This window comes from Botrytis byssoidea (assembly GCF_014898295.1).
Source record: "Botrytis byssoidea strain MUCL 94 chromosome Unknown BBYS_023, whole genome shotgun sequence".
NCBI lineage: Eukaryota > Fungi > Ascomycota > Leotiomycetes > Helotiales > Sclerotiniaceae > Botrytis > Botrytis byssoidea.
Genome location: NW_024065864.1, coordinates 176,145 through 194,836, shown reverse-complemented (window position 1 = coordinate 194,836; position 18,692 = coordinate 176,145). Strand labels below are relative to the sequence as shown.

General features: G+C 36.9%; 6 protein-coding genes across 6 annotated transcripts; 4 read left to right on the top strand and 2 right to left on the bottom strand.

Moving 5' to 3' along the window:
• The first annotated feature begins 4,658 nt into the window (after nucleotides 1-4,658).
• Nucleotides 4,659-5,616, top strand: EAE97_009681 (uncharacterized protein). The gene is made up of 3 exons (XM_038880196.1): nucleotides 4,659-4,794; nucleotides 4,849-4,976; nucleotides 5,030-5,616. The coding sequence occupies exons 1-3, from the start codon at nucleotides 4,728-4,730 to the stop codon at nucleotides 5,234-5,236; spliced, it is 402 nt and encodes a 133-aa protein (XP_038728902.1). The 5' UTR covers nucleotides 4,659-4,727; the 3' UTR covers nucleotides 5,237-5,616.
• A 1,097-nt stretch (nucleotides 5,617-6,713) lies between these two features.
• Nucleotides 6,714-7,234, bottom strand: EAE97_009680 (uncharacterized protein; the record flags this gene model as incomplete). Its single annotated transcript, XM_038880195.1, has 2 exons — nucleotides 6,714-6,806; nucleotides 6,860-7,234. 2 exons carry the CDS (start codon nucleotides 7,232-7,234, stop codon nucleotides 6,714-6,716), a joined length of 468 nt encoding a protein of 155 aa, XP_038728901.1.
• Nucleotides 7,235-7,619: 385 nt separating this feature from the next.
• EAE97_009679 (uncharacterized protein) lies at nucleotides 7,620-8,327 on the top strand (the record flags this gene model as incomplete). The annotated part of the gene is made up of 4 exons (XM_038880194.1): nucleotides 7,620-7,705; nucleotides 7,771-7,898; nucleotides 8,030-8,132; nucleotides 8,222-8,327. The coding sequence occupies 4 exons, from the start codon at nucleotides 7,620-7,622 to the stop codon at nucleotides 8,325-8,327; spliced, it is 423 nt and encodes a 140-aa protein (XP_038728900.1).
• A 1,356-nt stretch (nucleotides 8,328-9,683) lies between these two features.
• On the bottom strand, nucleotides 9,684-12,450 carry EAE97_009678 (uncharacterized protein; the record flags this gene model as incomplete). The annotated part of the gene is made up of 5 exons (XM_038880193.1): nucleotides 9,684-10,168; nucleotides 10,367-10,652; nucleotides 10,708-11,490; nucleotides 11,536-12,198; nucleotides 12,256-12,450. 5 exons carry the CDS (start codon nucleotides 12,448-12,450, stop codon nucleotides 9,684-9,686), a joined length of 2,412 nt encoding a protein of 803 aa, XP_038728899.1.
• Nucleotides 12,451-13,102: 652 nt separating this feature from the next.
• Nucleotides 13,103-15,900, top strand: EAE97_009677 (uncharacterized protein; the record flags this gene model as incomplete). The annotated part of the gene is made up of 3 exons (XM_038880192.1): nucleotides 13,103-13,765; nucleotides 13,873-14,235; nucleotides 14,323-15,900. The coding sequence occupies 3 exons, from the start codon at nucleotides 13,103-13,105 to the stop codon at nucleotides 15,898-15,900; spliced, it is 2,604 nt and encodes an 867-aa protein (XP_038728898.1).
• Nucleotides 15,901-16,302: 402 nt separating this feature from the next.
• EAE97_009676 (uncharacterized protein) lies at nucleotides 16,303-18,444 on the top strand (the record flags this gene model as incomplete). Its single annotated transcript, XM_038880191.1, has 2 exons — nucleotides 16,303-17,261; nucleotides 17,310-18,444. 2 exons carry the CDS (start codon nucleotides 16,303-16,305, stop codon nucleotides 18,442-18,444), a joined length of 2,094 nt encoding a protein of 697 aa, XP_038728897.1.
• Between the last annotated feature and the right edge of the window lie 248 nt (nucleotides 18,445-18,692).

Below are 18,692 nucleotides of genomic sequence, written 5' to 3'. Positions count from 1 at the left end.
ATTGTAATGGAAATTTATTAGTAAGGGAAGATAAGAATTCTAGATATAGATTATAAAATTAGGGAGGTAGTTTATTTTAGATTTCTATTATATAAAAAATAGATTAATCCATTTTTTCTATAAACTTATTAATATCACTATTTACTAAATTATAATATAATTGAATAATATCTTTTATAATTATATAATATAATTCACAAGTTTTATCTAATTTATCCCAGGATATTTTTATAATATAAATATTTTGACTCTTGTAAAACTATATAAAATTATTAGTTATAAAAAACTTTATATTCTGTATTTTGGGTTGAATATTTTGTAGAATATTAAATAATTTATTTAAAGAATTTAATAATATTAATATATATAATAAGGATAGGATATTTTGGTTTTATAATAGTTTTTTATATATTCTAAAATTAATAATTATTCGAATTAGAACTAGTTTTAAGATTAATTGATTTGGGATTATTTTAATTCGGATATTCATTTTATTATTAATATAATAAATATAGTATAAATTTAATCTAAGTAATATTTTGAAATCAATAATATTAAGGTTTTTTTAAATATTTAAAGTTTCAATAAATTTGAAAATTGTAGATTAATCTTAGGGTGGTAATAAAATATTTTTAAAATTTTTATTAATAATTTTCTTTATAAAAATTAATTTTGGAATAAATTTTTATAAAAATAATTTAAGATTGATTAATACAACTTTACCATTTTTTAGCAAAATTATCTTTTGATTATTGACTATATCGAGAATAGTAATTACTTTAGAATTAATAGGGCAATAATATCTTAAATAATATATAAATATAAATTTGAGTATTATTACTAATTAATTAATAATAGGATTATAGTATTAAAATTATAAAAAACCAAAAATTATAGAATCTATAATTAATAAAATAATAATATAAAATAAGCTAATCTTTTTATAATTATTAATTTATATATTCAGAAGTATATATTAAAAAAAGATATTGGAAAGTTTTTTATTAATTAGAAATAAATAACAAATATAGGGGAAAGGATATATAGGTATATAGAGCTTAAAATAATTTTTTTATTAATAAAACCATAACCCACAGCTCCATTATTTATAAAACTAATAAACAGAATGATTATATTAAATATAAGGAAAATTTTCATTAAAATTTTAAGAGATTTGTTATTCATTAATTTAAAATATAAAGGATTTTTAGATATAATTAATCTTCTAATCCACAAAAATAAATTTCCTATAAAAAATCTCGATTTACAATTATAAATCAAAATTAATCTTTTAATATATCTAATTAAGGAATTAAGCTTTTGCTTTTTTCTAAATAAATAAATTCTTTAATATATTCTTTTAAATCAATTTTTTAAATAAGATTAAAAGGAATTAGAAAGATATAATATAATAATATAATTAGAAAGCAATTAATAGATAGAAACAAATTCTAATATGAAAAGGTAATAATATTATAATAAGATCTAGGGTTTTGATATTAATTAGCTATTAGAAAACAATTAATATAAAAAATATATTTTATATTAATATTAATATTAATATTAATATTATACTTTATATTATTAACTCTTTTTTTTTCACAATTATTTTTAATATAATCAGACTTTTTATAATAAAAACAAAAACCAAAGTTAATATATTACTCTTGAATATAACAAAATAGGGGATATTGATCTTATCAAATAGCATCCAATTATATAAGATTATTAAAAAGATTAGGTATAAAAAAAGGTGTGATAATAATTTGCTTTTTATTATAAGATTTCGATTATTTATAATTAAAATTGATACCTTAATTCTTTTATTGATTATTGAGATGAGTTTTTTCTTTTAAGTTATTATAAATACTTTGTTATTAGACCATTCATGAATCAATATCAATAATAAAGAGTTTATTAAAGTAATTAACCAAAGTATTAATTAATTCTTATAAAACCTTAAATTTGAGATTAATAACTTATTATTTAGCAATTTTCCTACATTTAATAGCAAGCTATTTGAATTTAGTGATAAAGTTATTAAACGAAGTCTTCTTCATCTTATATTTATTATAATCCATAAAGGTTTTACATAAAAAATCAAGGATTTAATATTGTTTGTTCAATTCACATCAAATGCTTATTATAGTACATTATCTGGGAAGTTAGAGATTGGAATTATACAGATTATTAGTAATTATATCGAAGTATATCTAATTATTTGTATAAATAGAGTTAAAGAGTAAATTAATAAAGAATATAATTTTTTAGAATTCTGATTTATTTTTGTAATTTATAATTAAATAATAATTAATTATACTATAGAATATTATATATTAATTCTAGTATTTTACAATATCTTATTTATCATTACTAAACTTTTCGAAAATAATAAAATACTTTTGATAAAATAGGGTTTGTGGATTATTGTAAATAGCAATTTTCAATATTTTAATTGTATTCTTTAACTCAATAATTTTTGAATAAACATTAGTAATTTAAATTTATACTATAATAATTTAAACTTATAATAAATTTGTAATCGATTTAAGTAATTCAAATATAATTTGAATAATTATAAAATATATAATATTTGGGTTACTAAATAAATCTATAAACAAAGAAATATCAACTTTAACAAAATTGAAAATATAATTTAAAAAAAAAAACTATAAAAATAAACCAAATACAAATACTTGATCAACTATCTTTGAGATATTTCTATAATTATAAAATAATCTTATAGAATTCCTAAATAATAATAATTAAAATATATAATAAATCAATAATAAATATAATCGATATAATCAGATTATAATTTTGATAAAAATTTAATTAAAATAAAATTATAATAACTTTTATAAAGATAATATAAATTATTAGAATATAGATAAAAATTTATATTATATTATAAAGGTAGAAGAGTTATGAAAAAGTGAGGCTCTACTTATAAGAAATAGAGCACACTAGTAGTCTATGCTTGAGGCATGAAGGCAATTACAGAGCATATAGTTGGCGCCGTGACATATAAATCATAAAACTATTAATAGACTTTTTGAATTTTAAAGGAATATTTATAATTAATCTTATATTATTGAAATAATCCATTTTAAATAATCCTTGACTATTCTTTTTTTGATAGAAGTAATTATTTATTATTATTATTATACTTTTATTAGTAATATAAGAAACTGTATTATTACTACTTTTCATCTCTTTAAGATATATTTAGAATATAATATTGAATTTCTAGAGTTTATTAGATATAAAAAGAATCTTATTAAGTTTTTAATAGATTATTAAAATAAAAACTTAATAAATAAGTTTCTATATATCAAAAAAAAACTTGACCATCTATTTAAAATAACTTATTCGAGTATAATTCTCGATTTAGAGTCTCTTAAACTTAAGAGCAAAAGATTATTTATATAGTGTAATATTATTATGAATATACTAACCCCTTTGAAATATAAGTATAATCGAAATCTCATTTTTTTTAAAACGGAATTTAGTAGTATAAAGGAATATACTATAACTCTAATTACTATTATGATATATAATAAATACAAATTATTACAAATGGTCCTCTATCAAAATAACTATAAAGAAATATGAAAACCAGCATATAAGATTGTAAACAAAAGAAAGATTAAGCCTCTGATTGAACTATTTATACCTTGAGTTTCTCAACTTTTTTCTAATTTGTTTATAAAGAATAATTTGATTGATTTAAAGATGGTGAAAATAATATATAATACAATAGCTGTAGTTACAAATAATTTAGAAATACCTGAGATTGAAGTCGAATATATAGGCTCTCAAAAGATCTATAAATCTCTTATATATTTAATAATAGATTTAGAAAAGATTATAATCAAATATAAAAATATAGAAACTCATCTTACCATCAATTTGTTTTTGTTTTTGATAATAAAAAAGATCTATTTTTATTTAAAGAAATCAGATTAGCTTGCTTTTCAATATATCATAACAACATTCCTCAGAAACTATATTATTTTATTCTTGCTGATTAAGTCAATTGATTTTCAAATATATAACCCTAAATTGACAGAATTGATAAAGGTAACTGCATAAATCTTCCAGTTTTTTTTGTAGTATCTTTTTGGGGGGAGGGGGGTATCTCTTGTCTTTAAATGACTGCTGTGGTTTGAACATCGTGGCAGTTGCAAAGTAAATTTGATCTATGAACGTTATTGTCATCCATACGAACACAGCTACACTTGAACAGGCCAGCCATTTGCAGCTGAAAAGGGATTCTATGCTTGGAAGTTCGTTATCGGATTATAGTTCAATATAAAAATGACCTTGTAGAATTTTGTTGGCGACTTGCGATTTCCTTCGTTTGTGCTCCCTTTCCAACCACCAAACCACAAGAAGTCCCGTACATTGTGAAAAATCATGAAATTGCTAATAAATGTAAAAACAAAACAAAACCTAGTTTGTACTGTTTACTTCGTACACCAGATCCTGTCACAACATCATTCCGTAAAGAAGTGTAGTGTTTGGATGGGTTGCAATGGGTTTGTAGGGGGGTTCGGGAGGGCAACGCGCCATCATACTTTCCCCACCCCATTCCCCACTTAAATATTTTCTTCTCACGAGCTTTTCACGTGCGTGGAACATATCGGTTTTTAGTCGTCTTAAATCTTAGGTCGAAGTAACAAGCTTTTCCGAGTACATATCACAAACATATCGTGCTGGTGAAGATGGATACCAAAATGCCCAAAGCTGTGAAGCCTAAGCGTCGCAAGAAGAGTCAGTCGAGAACTGAAGGTATGTGTATTATCATGTTTGATGAAAACCATATATATACTAATATCAAAATAGTAACAAACATATCCGACAGTGAAAGTGATACTGCTCCTAAATCTCAATCTCTCAAGCCAAAAGCTCAATCAGCAGCTGTCAAATCAATCTCTCAAACTACATCAACTGCATCAGTCAAGACTCCATCTGTAATTTACACTCCCCTCCAAATTTTCTGAGAATTTTGTTGACCTATTTCCAGAAACCAACTTTAGTGAAAGACTCAGCTCTCGCTGAAAAGTTCACATCACATTATCTTCAACGTATCACTACTGAATTCTCTGAAGACCTGGATAAGATCCGTGAAGCGGATGATTTCAATGAGAATGCGTTGCAAATACTGGTGCATGCGTTAAAGCAAGGTACGGAAGTTTGGGGGGAGGAAGAAATGAGGAGGATTGTTGGATAGGTTGCGAGTGTGTATAGAGATTGAGGAGAAGTCGAAATATGGAAAATTATGTGACGATGACCGAGTTGGTGAAAGACCAGCGCGGATACGTTGTTGGAAGACGACACCCATTCTGGTGATGAGAGCAATGGAAATGGGCCAGCAAGGTCGTGAAATTGGAAAAAAGTGCGCTTCGAAGCGTTTCAACCAACCGCCAAAATGGGGAAAATTGGATGCTAGTCTCAAGAGATATAGACGAGGCGAATAGTTACTATGTACAGACTATTGATGGCGTTACGGTTTCGAAAGGAAGTCAAAAATACCATAATCATATCTCTTTTCAGATGCCCGATGTTAAACATGTACTTTTGGGTATTTGAGGATCATAAATCACATTTCCGCAAGTAGTTCATACATCAGATGTATTGACATAGTGATTATCAAAATTTCTAAAATGTGAACCTCAAATATTGACTTCGGTCAGATAAGCTCAAAATCGAAAAACAAAAAAAACACGATCTCTAAAATCCCGGGAATAAAATCCCAGAGCCGGTCTTATTCCCAGTCGATGTAATTCTTTAAAAATTGGCTCTGAATCTGTTCGTGTAAGTTAGAAAAACGAGTGTAAAACTCAGACGTGCAACAAAAGATAAATTTGAGCGAACACCACGTGATGTAGAAAATGTCTAGCGGGCAAGGCGGTGATTTATCTTTTTTTTCTGTCAAAGTCTCATATTTACGATGTCTTTCGGTTTGCTATATCAATTATAATATATAAGCCTAAAAGTATGGTGTTCATGTAGTCTTGAGATCACGATTATGTAGTGGTCACTGTCGTGCATGAAGTGCTGGTTCAATGTGGGAAATGTTAGTTCTCGAGCTTCCAATTATCCTGCCAATCATTGGAAGGTTCTGTTGTAAAGACTTGTAAGGCATATCTGTTGCTAAAATAAGGAACAATGTCACAATAATAGAAACAAAACAGTCTCTGGGTTCTGGCTGCCTCTGCGCGCCCTGTATTCTGCTGAAGAAGGGTAAGGGAAGGGTAAGGGAGTACTAAGTAGGTAGGTAGGAGGTGGCTGCGGATTTTCTGAGCACGTACAGTAATGTTTGCGCATATGAAGATGGTTATACAAATACAGATCGACCTCGAATTGAAATAAAGATAAAGAGTGCCAAAGCTGGGGCATAGGGTAACAATGGCTAGGCCTGGGTCATGGTAATGCAGCGGGGTAGAAGCCAATTCCAGTGGTAGATTTCTGCTGGCTCTCGTCATTTCTTCAATAGGAAATCATAAAGGTTTCACTTTTCTGTCATTCCAAGGCTCTAAGCCAGACTTTTCAACATATTCACATGAATCACTTTTATATTTCAAAGTCAATGATTGAAAATTCAAGCATGTTTGCCATAGATTCTGCGTAGCATTGAGTAACATCTGAACGACACCATAGCGTGCGAAAATCTATTCCTTCATGTTCGACTATCCATTGATAATAATTTATTTGTTGGCATCATCGAAGATGTAGGTCAAGTGGCAACGTCCACAGTATTGACGGTCGTGCATGGCAGCCATGAAAACACCGGCACCACACTGAAGATTTGTTAGTAGCGTCCAAAAATACTAATTAATGAAGAATAACTTACGTCTGGAGTTGGGCACTCTCTGCGGAGACGCTCGATCTTTCCATCACCATCAACCTTGTAGTACTTCAATACAGCGAGCTTGGTCTTCTTGCGCTTGTGCTTGATCTTCTTTGGGGTAGTGTAGACCTTCTTCTTGCGCTTCTTGCCACCACCACGGAGACGTAACACCAAGTGAAGAGTGGACTCCTTTTGGATGTTGTAGTCGGAGAGGGTGCGGCCATCTTCGAGTTGCTTTCCGGCGAAGATCAATCGCTGTTGGTCGGGTGGGATTCCCTCCTTGTCTTGGATCTTGGCCTTGACATTGTCGATGGTGTCCGAAGACTCAACCTCGAGGGTGATGGTTTTGCCCGTGAGGGTCTTGACGAAGATCTGCATGACTATCTTTAAAGAGGTGTTAGAATTCAATCATATTGAATATATGCGATTTCGCATTCAGATAGTAATAACATACCTGGACAACGGTTTAGATTGTCTTCCTCAAAGGTCTTGTAGAGTTCGAAAAGAAATGTTTGAGATTATTGATAGGGGATTTCGAAAGTCTGGTTGTGCGCTAAAATGCGTTAGCGCCAAGCTAGGTCTCGCTTACCAGATCACACAACTGAATATTGAAAGATGTTGACTTACGAGATTTCAATCCTACGAACGACAATCGCCAACCAACAACCAAAGATTTGAATAACCTGCCAATTCAGTAAGTTTACAGATATCTTCAAAGTCGATCTCTAGACAAATTTAACAAATTATTTTAGAATCCGCAAAAATGGTCAAGAAGCGCGCGTCCAAGTACGATTTCCCACCCCATAATCTTAATTCACGACGAGCTCTTCGAGAAATGATACAATCGTCGTGATTATATCGACGTCGCAAAATATGAAATACTTGGGGAATCCGGAGGCTGATTGATTTTATAGCGGACGTAACAAGAAGGGTCGTGGTCACGTCAAGCCCATCAGATGCTCCAACTGCTCCCGATGCACACCAAAGGACAAGGCGATCAAGAGATTTACCATCCGTAACATGGTTGAGTCCGCTGCCATCCGTACGTTCCGAATACTCCAGATTATCCCCTTTCATCGATTTCGCATAAAATATGGAATATTAAGAGATTTGGGAGATGAGAGACTTTAGACTTTTTTTTTTGCAACAAACGCTAATACGATTCTACAACAGGTGATATCTCAGAGGCATCTGTCTTCTCTGAGTACACAGTTCCCAAGATGTACCTCAAATTGCAATACTGCGTCTCTTGCGCCATCCACGGCAAGATTGTCCGGTATGTTAATGCTATGAGATGAATCCTTGGTTGAACTGCCAGTAAGTTTAACCCTTGAAGAACACTTGGGCTGATTCCCTCTTCTACAGTGTCCGATCCCGTGTTGGAAGACGTAACCGTGCCCCACCTCCCCGTGTTAGATACAACAAGGACGGAAAGAAGGTCAACCCAAACCAAGCTGCCGCTAAGGCTTAGAGTGCTTTAGGTTGGGAACGGAGGAGTTATCGACTGGGTTTTTCGGGATGCATTTTGTCTTAACCAATTTCTAATGCAAAAAGCATTGCTTAGACAAATATGACCTCATTGACTGATGATAAATCTTCAATCAATATTCTCAATCCTTCAGATATGTGATGACTCACTGGAAACTGCTTTGGCCGGATCTTCATTGTGCATTCAAAACTCCCATAGTAACAGAGGAATATGATCAGACCCTTTCCGTTATTTGCCCAACTTCTACATGAAAAATTTCCGTGCTCAGGTCTTGAACAACATTTGTTCATTCCTTCGTCTGATGGCCTGCTCGGAGGACGGACGATTGGATGACTTGTTGCATTTTAGTGGGCATCAATCATGATCGTGATGCTAGTTGCTCATTGCAGGTGCTAGGGTTCCGTGCATGTATGTGTTGAGCCAATCTATACTCAGTTGTGACTACATCTTTTCAGTCACTCTTAGACATACATCGCTCACGTCTCAGTGAGCGGTCGTTCTCAACATATTCGTACACAACTTTGAAGCATAAACAGACTTGTGCATATCAGCCATGTGATTTGTGAGTTCTTGACATCTCTCTATTCTCTACACAGCCCTGCACACGGGATACAGCTTGGGCATCGCGTCGAAAACCTAATATCTGTGATCCAACATATCCAACTCGACGACACAAGAAATGCACCACGTTGAGCTCGAACAATCTGCACTTACAAGAAATATAGCGATTGTACTCCCATTCAACAACCAGGAAATGAGAAGTAGCGTACTAGAAGTTTTCATAAGAAATTATGGTGCTTTTGATACAGAATAATTCACAGATTAGAATGGAACTAGGGAATGATGAAGGAGTGATGATGAAGTGATGATCATGAGGCGGGGATTTAGATTATCGTTTCATTCCTTATATGGTACACCCAAGAAGAGCAGGACGAGGACGAGTCCTCCCCAAGGAAATTGGCTTCACGACGTTGACGATGGAGAAACAAGAGGTAATTTGAGAGGAATGGTTGAAGGGGAAATGCAGATATTTGCTTTTCTCTATATTTTAGAAATCTTTCAAAATCTAGCATTTCAATGATTTGAGCTGAATTTCGACAACACATGTTTTCAGACTTATAAATGTGATTGCAGTGTTTGACATATCGGAAACTTGTTAACATTCAAAGCTTCAGTGCTAAACCTTGAGAGCTCGTAAAAAATCGAAAGATCTCTCGACATTTAAGAGTTACATATTTTGCTATTTCTATATATTGGATATCTAGTCAAAGATTTGCAAATTTGTCACGATCTAATCCAAGAATAACCGCAGTCCATCCACATTATCCACCTCTTACTTTATTCGTTTGCCTCGACTCTTCGCAGGATAATCTGTCTCGCGGTAGGATTGTCCAATAGGTCCAAATGCAGCCTTTTCAGAACCCCTTCGCATGCTTGTCTACCAGCATAAATCTTCTCCGCTGCCTCTGACAAAGACATCACTTTTTCATCCGATGCCTCTATAGGCAAATTGAGCAAAGCAATGCCTTGCGTAAGTCGTGGCATCATGAATGCCGTACCCTCTAACGGCAGATAATTGCCAATGATGCTTTGAATACCTTTTAGGTCCTGGGAAAAGCGAGCTGCGCCTAACGTTGTAAAATCCTGCCTGAGGAGGACTTCGTTGAAAAGCAAGTCTTCGAGGGCTGAGATTGCTTGACGCCAAATTCGCATGAATGCAGCATAAGAAATGGTTTTCTCGAGATAAGCCATTTTCTCTTTCATTACCTGAAGAGGTTGGTCAAGCTCGGCTGATATTGTTAAAGAGGACGTGTAATGTGGTACTAAACAGTATTAGTGAAAAGCTGGCGGAAAATGCAAGCAAATTGAACAATTCAACATTGTGAATATGCTAAATATCATGAATATACCAAACGGTGAATCATCGAGACAGTTTAAATCCTTGATGGATACTGAATAGTTCAAAGAGTATCAAGGATTCAGATGATTGGGGAGTGTAGGATGAAAGAAAAATAACTTACAGGATTGAGAGTCTTGGCCAACTGTTGTCCATTGCGCTTGAGTGAGATAAGCTCTGAAAGCAGTTGGAAATGGGTATTTGATCGCTCTCTGTAGAAGATCTCCCGCGTTGCTCCGTATCTTCTTGAAGCCTTGGATGGCTGTATCGAAGATGGTTCCTTCACCAGTGCCTAGCTTGAGCGAAGTAGATAGTTTTAGTTGCGAACAGGTAATCGGGCCAGCGATGGCGCTATCCGGATGTACACCTTGTGCTCTCTCGTCCAATTGAAAATATAATTCCACGAAAAACTAACTATAAATCAGTACTTATCGTCATCATAGTGTATTGAGAGAAAATACTAACTGCTTCGTTGCTAAGGAATTCCAGAGTTGAGATAATATGATCTGCGCTACCAAAGACTTTGCAAAGACTGACGAGCCCAGCCATTCCCTCGACAGACCGTTGTTGTTCTTTAGTGGCGCCTGTAGCTATACGGCCAACAGTTGAGGTAAGTGAGATATAAGCATCCAGAGATTCGGACAAGCGAATTTGGTACCTATCGAGAACCGCGATTTGAGTATTGAGGAAGAAACGGAGTTTATGTGAGACTTTTTTGAGGTCTTTATATTGTGTTGTAATTGCCTTTAGGAGATCAGTGACCTTGGTGGCACCAAAGGTACCTTTAGTCTTCTTAGACTCGTTGCTGTCGTAGTCAATATCTCCATTGTCTGGCGAATCCATTATTTCTTCATATCTCTGGAAGGCAAATCTTTCCTCAGCTTCTAGCCAGGGACCGAACCATTTATCTAGAACATGCCAAGTCACACCAACCCATCCAACTTCAGAATTACCACCATCATACTTGTATTTGATTCGGATAGCATCGTCCCAGACCATTAATTGGCCTATAAATTTACTCAGGTGCGCGGGGTTGTGCTGAATTTCGTTAAGAACAAGATAGGTCTTCTCTTTAAGTAATGGCAAGAGTGCTGTGACAAAAGCAGATACAGGATCTATGTAAAGTGAGTTCCCCGCCAAAGGACTGCCTAAGAAGTGTGCAGCCAGAACAGGTCCAGCATTATCTCGAAGATAAGTCTCATGCGCATCTATAACATCAATGATCCAATTTAGGTAATATTCCCCGAGCTAATTTTGTCAGAGTGATTTCATGAACGCAAGATAGAAACTTACAAGACTGCTCGCACTCGTAGGCGTGTTTCCCATGAAGTGATAGCGAAATTTCAGTTCACTCTCCTTCACCAGAACTGCGAAAGGCAGAAGTACAAGGGGCTCTCGAGCTTCTCTGATTTCTGGAGCTTGCAGGTCTAAAAGTCTTCCAAAGCATATTTGCCATTCCTTGGAAACTTCAACAGTGAGATCTGGCCAATTTAATGCTTTGAGTACATCCCGGAATTCTTTGACCATGATTTCAACCATTTGTGCCCATAAATGACTGGAAGTCTGTTCGACGTAGGAAACGAGATGAGGGGCAGCAATTTCTGTGGAATTTTGAGTCGCTTGTAAAGTCATCGCAAGTTGTTTTAATCGCACATATGGCTTTAGAGCCTCGGTAGGGTTTTCAGGTAAATTTTGATGAGCTTCCTTGGTCAGATCATCGACATCCCTCAATAGTTCAACATATGCTTGTGCTAATTCGACCTGTTGTAGTTTCTCCATCGGCCCTTTTAAACGTCGCACTGCTTCCTCTGGAGTATCTGAAGATGTAAGCATCATCATGCGCGCTCGTAAGCCCTCTTGGTGTTGCTCAAAAGCTTGAGTCTTCTGGGACATCGACGACGTGTGGTTTGCGGCGGATTTTTTGGCCTCAGCGAGCTTGGTTTTGGCATCTTTCAACTATGAGAAGTTCTTGTTAGCTAGTATAATGAAATTGGCATTTATACTGCGACTTACTTGCTCTTCCAGCTGTCTTTGCTTTGCTTCTACGTTCTCCAATAAGCTCGACAGATCTGTCATATCTGTGGTGGTTTGGATTTTGTCGTTCAACCAGTCTTCAACTCTGATATTTCTCTCTCCAACCGGTATATCGTCGATAGGATTGCATAGATAAGCCCTCGGGCTACGCTCCTGCTCTATATGGAGCGACATGTTTATTGATCGGGTGGTCCTTTTCGATTGATAGTTGCAGTATTTGAAGTTGTCCTTTCGTGAAGGTAAATTAATATAAGGTAAGGATGGTTATGTAACAATTAAATTTTAGCGTCGCCAAAAGGCACTTCAGAATTTATATGGACATCTACCATGTGTTCACCCAACCAAGCATCAAAAATACACATTTACATTTCGATATCCTATAATAATATCATAAGATGTACCAGATAATAGAAAACTCCAAGACTAAGTCAATTAGAAGCTCCTGAGTATTTCGATTCATTTTTCAAATCCGAATCTTAATTACCAGATTTAATGTCAAATATGGAAAAGAGCGGTTATTTTTGATTTTTGGTTTCATTTCGTGCATTGTGGAGAGCACCTACCATTTTCCGGGGTCCCTTTTGAAAGACGACGACGTCACCGAAATCTGCGTGAGCTGTATTTACTAGGTAGCTGTCAATAAACTTTTTCATTAGTCCTACAACTCACTTTGGGTTTTGCGAGATGTTTTAAACCCAGTAATTGATCAAAACTTTCTTTGTGCTTAGCAACAGTTCTCACAATGGCGCGTAGTTGATAATACCAAGCATATTCACAACCGTTGACTCTACCATTTCAGGTGCAAGTGGCGAAAGGCATATAGATCATGGGGACACCTACGAAGCGGAGGAAGCTCAACAATGATACAAAGTCCAATGGTTCTCGAAATCTCGACTTCTTTTTCGGAAAGCAAAAGAAAGATGAAGAAGGGCTGTCGTCTCGATCAGTCGGCAGTCCAATCCTGAGCAGTCCAGGTAGCGCGGGTCCCTCGGAACTGACTGATGAGCAACTGGCTAGAAAATTACAAGAGGAATGGAATCGGGAATCGATTGGCGCAAGAGAGGTGGCCGAGAATCATTCGGTGAAGACCGATGAGAAACTTTCAGAGGCACCAATCCCCGCGGGAGCTACTACAAGCCATACAGACGAAGAGACCTCAAATAATAGCATTCACGACCAGCCAAGTGTCAACTTGGCCAAGCCGAATACCAATAAAAACACTCTTTCTCTACAATCCGCTGGCACAGCAGAAGATACCATTTCATCAAACATTCCATTGGATGAAAGTCCTTTGACTTTCGAACCTTCCAAGTATGTGTTTGATCTGCAAAAACACTGGGCTGCAGAAGGAGGGGATGCGTCTTATGCTCTCTTGACAAGATGTTTTGTACTCGTGAATAGCACCCAGAGTCGCATAAAAATTGTAGATACTTTAGTCAATTTACTCAGGATTATCATCGAGGGTGATCCAGATGCTCTCCTACCTACTGTACGTTCATTCCGTGCCTACAAGTCTTGCATAGGCAGATGCAAAATATTCATATCATAAGCCACATAACAGGTTCCGTTCCATACTTGTACTAATTCTCAATAAAGGTCTGGCTGGCAACGAATGCGATTTCACCGCCATACATATCCCTTGAACTAGGTCTGGGAGGCTCAGCCATTTCAAAAGCATTGAAAAATGTGTGTGGGCTAGACTCTAGGTCATTGAAGACCTTATACGACAAACATGGTGATGCTGGTGATGTCGCTTTTGAGGCGAAAAAGAGACAAAGTTTCACACTGAGAAAGCCAAAGCCACTCACAATCAAAGGAGTTTATCAGTCCCTAGTCAAGATAGCCAAGACGCAAGGAACAGGCAGTAGTGAGATCAAGCAACGAGTTGTTGATCGTTTGCTGCAAGATGCCAGAGGAGCAGAGGAGAGTCGATATGTTGTTAGAACTTTGTGCCAACATGTAAGTAATCATACTGTCTCCCCAATACACTTTGTACGGTTGATTTATGGAGGACCATGTCGATCTCTCACTGATCCTGTCTATTAGCTCCATATCGGCGCAGTGAAAACTACAATGTTGATTGCTTTATCTCGAGCTTTCCAACTATCTAAACCACCGGGAGCAGACTTTCCTCTCAAATCACCACAAGTGTTGGCGAAACTTAAAAAAGAAGGCTTGACTGAGGTGTGGTCCAAAGGTGAAGAAATCGTGAAAGCATGTTTTGCAAAGAGACCCAATTATAACGACCTGGTACCAGTTTTACTTGAGATTGGAGTCTGTGAGGAACTACTAATTAGATGCGGACTAGCCTTACATATTCCGTTACGCCCCATGTTAGGAAGTATTACTAGGGATCTTGCAGAAATGCTTACGAAGCTTCAAGGTAGAGATTTCAGTTGCGAGTATAAGTATGATGGCCAACGAGCACAAGTTCATTGCGATGAGAACGGCAAAGTGTCAATATTCTCCAGGCATCTAGAACTCATGACTGACAAATATCCCGATCTTGTGGCATTGATTCCCAAGATTCGCGGAGAAGAAGTTGATAGTTTCATCATGGAAGGAGAGGTCGTTTCTGTGGACCGGGAAACTGGTGATCTGAAACCCTTTCAATCATTAGCAAATCGAGCAAGGAAAGATGTAGCAATTGGAAGTGTTACTATTAACGTGTGCTTGTTCTCTTTCGATTTGATGTATTTGAATGGCGAATCACTTCTAAATCGAACATTCCGGGAAAGACGAGAACTTCTTCGGGGTTTGTTCGTCGAGGTACCGAATCAGTTCACCTGGGTGAAAAGTATCGATGCTACTTCTCAAGACTCAGAAGTTGTTTTGGAATTCTTCAAAGGTGCGACAGAGCGAAAGTGCGAAGGAATCATGGTGAAGATTCTAGATAATCTACCAAACCGCATGTTGCCCGAATCAGAGAAATCTTCAGATGAACCAGTATCCTCTATTCTCCAGACGCCCCAGAAGCATGCAAAAGAGAGAGAAAAGCCTATCGATAAAGAGCCAGAGAAGAAAACTCGAAGAAAAGCTTTATTATCTACCTACGAGCCTGACAAGCGACTGGATTCTTGGCTGAAAGTAAAGAAAGACTACAGTGCTTCATATGATACACTCGATTTGATACCTGTTGCTGCTTGGCATGGCCAAGGACGCAAAGCAAATTTTTGGTCACCAATCCTCCTCGCGGTTCGCAACGAAGAGACAGGCACTCTGGAAGCCGTGTGTAAATGTATCTCGGGATTTAGTGATACATTTTACAAGGCCAACAAAGAATTCTACGAAGAAGGTGGCGAGCATGTTCTTGGAGGCAAGCCAAATTACGTCGATTATCGAGGAGGGAACCCCGATGTATGGTTTGAACCGCAAGAGGTCTGGGAGATGGCTTTTGCGGATGTCACGATTAGTCCGGTCTATAGAGCGGCAATTGGTCTCGTGAGCGATGAAAAGGGACTAAGTTTGAGATTTCCTAGGTTCCTGAAAAAGAGAGAAGATAAATCTATAGAAGAGGCTAGCACAGGTGAATTCCTGGCTACCTTGTGGAGGAAGCAGGAACAAAAGGTTGACGGTGGAAATAATGAAGCACAGGAGGTAGATCCGGAGGAGGACGAGGAATGATTCATCACTTCACGCAAGTTGTTCGAGCTAGATGATAAACTGCCATCGAGAGGATATTATCTATGTTGGAAATGTATTGTAACATTAATATTCACCCGTATGTAGCAGAAGCTGCTTACATCTACAACATTGCTTTTATACTTCAATTGTACACATAATAAATGAAAGATGACATTTAAAAACATAGACTTATTCCATCAAATCATGTTCCTTAATCGTGAAGAAAGGGGTGAAACAATTGTCCTGGTGCTAAATTTACAAAACCCACTTTATCAGCATCTCGTTGCCGAGTCAACATAGAAGTCACAACCCGAAAAAAAAAGGCGATAATTGATACATTAACAACTCATTGATGTTAATTTAAAGTTTACTACAGTCAATTTCTTTGCACCAATATCTATTATGGCGAGGCTTGTAGTATATAGTAGTGATGAGGAATTTCCGGACGTGAATGAAGTTATTCGAAGAAAGGCGGGAACAAAAACATCAGGAAAAGTATCTGGGGAAACAAATAGGAAGGTCGAGCGGAGTGAACCGAAAAGTGGTCTGAAGAAAGAGAAAGGATCGATGGTCTCAAATGTGGAGGAATTAGGGAGTGATGAAATAGAAAGCTCTAAGAATGCAAAGCCTAAAGCTAGGAAACGCGTTTTGAAGCAGAACTCAGATAATCCGCTTTTGAAACCGTTGAGTATGGGTACGGAGCGATCGAGTACGGAGCCTAGAAAGATATCGGCTTCAAATTCGGCGGTTCTGATGACACGAGTGGCGAAGGAAGAACCAAGGCGGAAGGCAACGGTTGTGAAACCTAGAATACCGGATTTTGAAGAGGAGCGCAAAGTTGTAGCTCGGAACTATAGGGGAACAGATTCGGAAGAGGAAAAGGATGAAGATGATTCGGACGATTTATCGGATTTTGTACCGGTATCAAAGGTGTTGAAGGATGAACCAAAAAGAAAACCAATAGCTCCAAAGCCTAGGATACCAGATCTTGGTGAGAAACGAAGACCAACGGCTAGGAAACCTACGATAGCCGATTCAGAGGAGGAAGACGAAGATGATGATTCGGATAATCTATCAGATTTTATAGTAGACGACGATGACGGTTCTGACGTGTTCAAAACACCACCAAAATCGACTCGAAGACTGGTCAGGGGTCGTAGGACAGTGATCGAAGATTCGAGTGGGACTGATACAGAGGAGGAGATTCTACGACAACTTCTAGACAAAACTACGCTCGACGACAGAGACACACCACCTGCATTCAACCCACCGGTCTTACAGCCACCAAAGAGAGACGAGAAAGTTGAGGTTCGACCGGGGACTTCCTCTAGTTTTGATGACAATGGAGCTGTTTTACGATTGTAAGGAAGTCGATCTCATAGTATTAGAAATATACTAATATATTCAAGCTCTCCCTCATCCAGAAAAGTATCCAAAGGAGTCAAACTATCAACACCCCCAGGAAGCCCGGAATTAAAACCTCGAGGCCTAGCATCACCTAAGAAGTTACCCCGCATACCATCTACACCGCATCGTCCCAGTATGGATAGTTTCTGGTCTCAAGATCTTGTCAACGATTGGAACGATCAATACTCTCCCATGAAAACCCTCCAACCCACCTCCAAACCCAAACTCCAGCCACCTTCAATTTCAGGAGGTACATCTCTCTTCAAGAAACCTCCTTCATTTAAAGCTCCTCGCATAGACAAAGATTCCAAAAAAGCCTTCTCAATCTCCAAACACACCATCGCCTCCGATTTCCTCCTCGAACTCGACACCAAAATCACATCCGGCCGCATTGCCGAACTATCCGCTTCTACAGGCGGAGTCCAAATTATCTGGTCCAAAAAACTCATCACAACCGCCGGTCGCGCAAATTGGAAACGCGAAACCATCAAATCTCCCCTAACCACCAATACCGATGGCAAAGCCCCTACTACATTCCGTCACTACGCATCCATCGAGCTCGCCGAAAAAGTTATCGACGATGAAAACCGTCTTTTGAATGTCCTCGCGCACGAATTTTGTCATCTGGCCAATTTCATGATCTCGAATATCAAAACTAATCCGCACGGAAAAGAATTCAAAGAATGGGCGGCGAAGTGTTCAAATGAATTTGGGGATCGCGGGATTGAGGTTACGACGAAACATTCTTATGAGATAGAATATAAATATGTGTGGGAATGTACGGAAACAGGGTGCAAAACACTGTTTAAGAGACATTCGAAAAGTATCGATACGCAAAGACATAGGTGTGGTGCTTGTAAGGGGGTTTTGGCACAGATCAAACCGGTGCCTAGGGGAGCGGCAAAGAATGGAAAGGAAAATGAGTATCAGATTTTCGTAAAAGAAAATATGAAGAGGATTAGGGATGAGAATCCGGGGAGTCCGCAGAAAGATATTATGGGGTTGGTAGCGAAGAAATATCAGGAGCAGAAGGCTAGTAAAGCTGCACAAGCGGGGGAGAAGGAGAGTACACCTGATGATGGGGATGTGGCGATTGTTGCGAGGAAACTCGATTTCTTGGATTTGACGAGTCCCTAAGAGTGAGAGTGAGAGAATAATCAAATTGAGATCTAAGATTTGTTGAATAACTAATGAAATTCATACTATTCAGACTATTCTTCATAATGACAGCTAATTCTGTAGATACCTACGCATTACTCTGTCCTGACAAAGGGAATGGAAATTTGAAAAACAACCCGTGAAACATAGCAAATCCCCAGCATCCAACCAAATCCATACTAAATCGATCTCCATTCCATTTCATCCCAAACCGATCTCGCCCATCT

What these genes read in the sequence shown, in the direction of transcription:
- EAE97_009681 (XM_038880196.1), top strand. Translation starts at nt 4,728, where the DNA reads ATGGATACCAAAATGCCCAAAGCTGTGAAGCCTAAGCGTCGCAAGAAG. An exon ending in GAGTCAGTCGAGAACTGAAG is followed by an intron (nt 4,795 to 4,848) that starts GTATGTGTATTA and finishes ATATCAAAATAG; the next exon opens with TAACAAACATATCCGACAGT. An exon ending in CATCAGTCAAGACTCCATCT is followed by an intron (nt 4,977 to 5,029) that starts GTAATTTACACT and finishes ACCTATTTCCAG; the next exon opens with AAACCAACTTTAGTGAAAGA.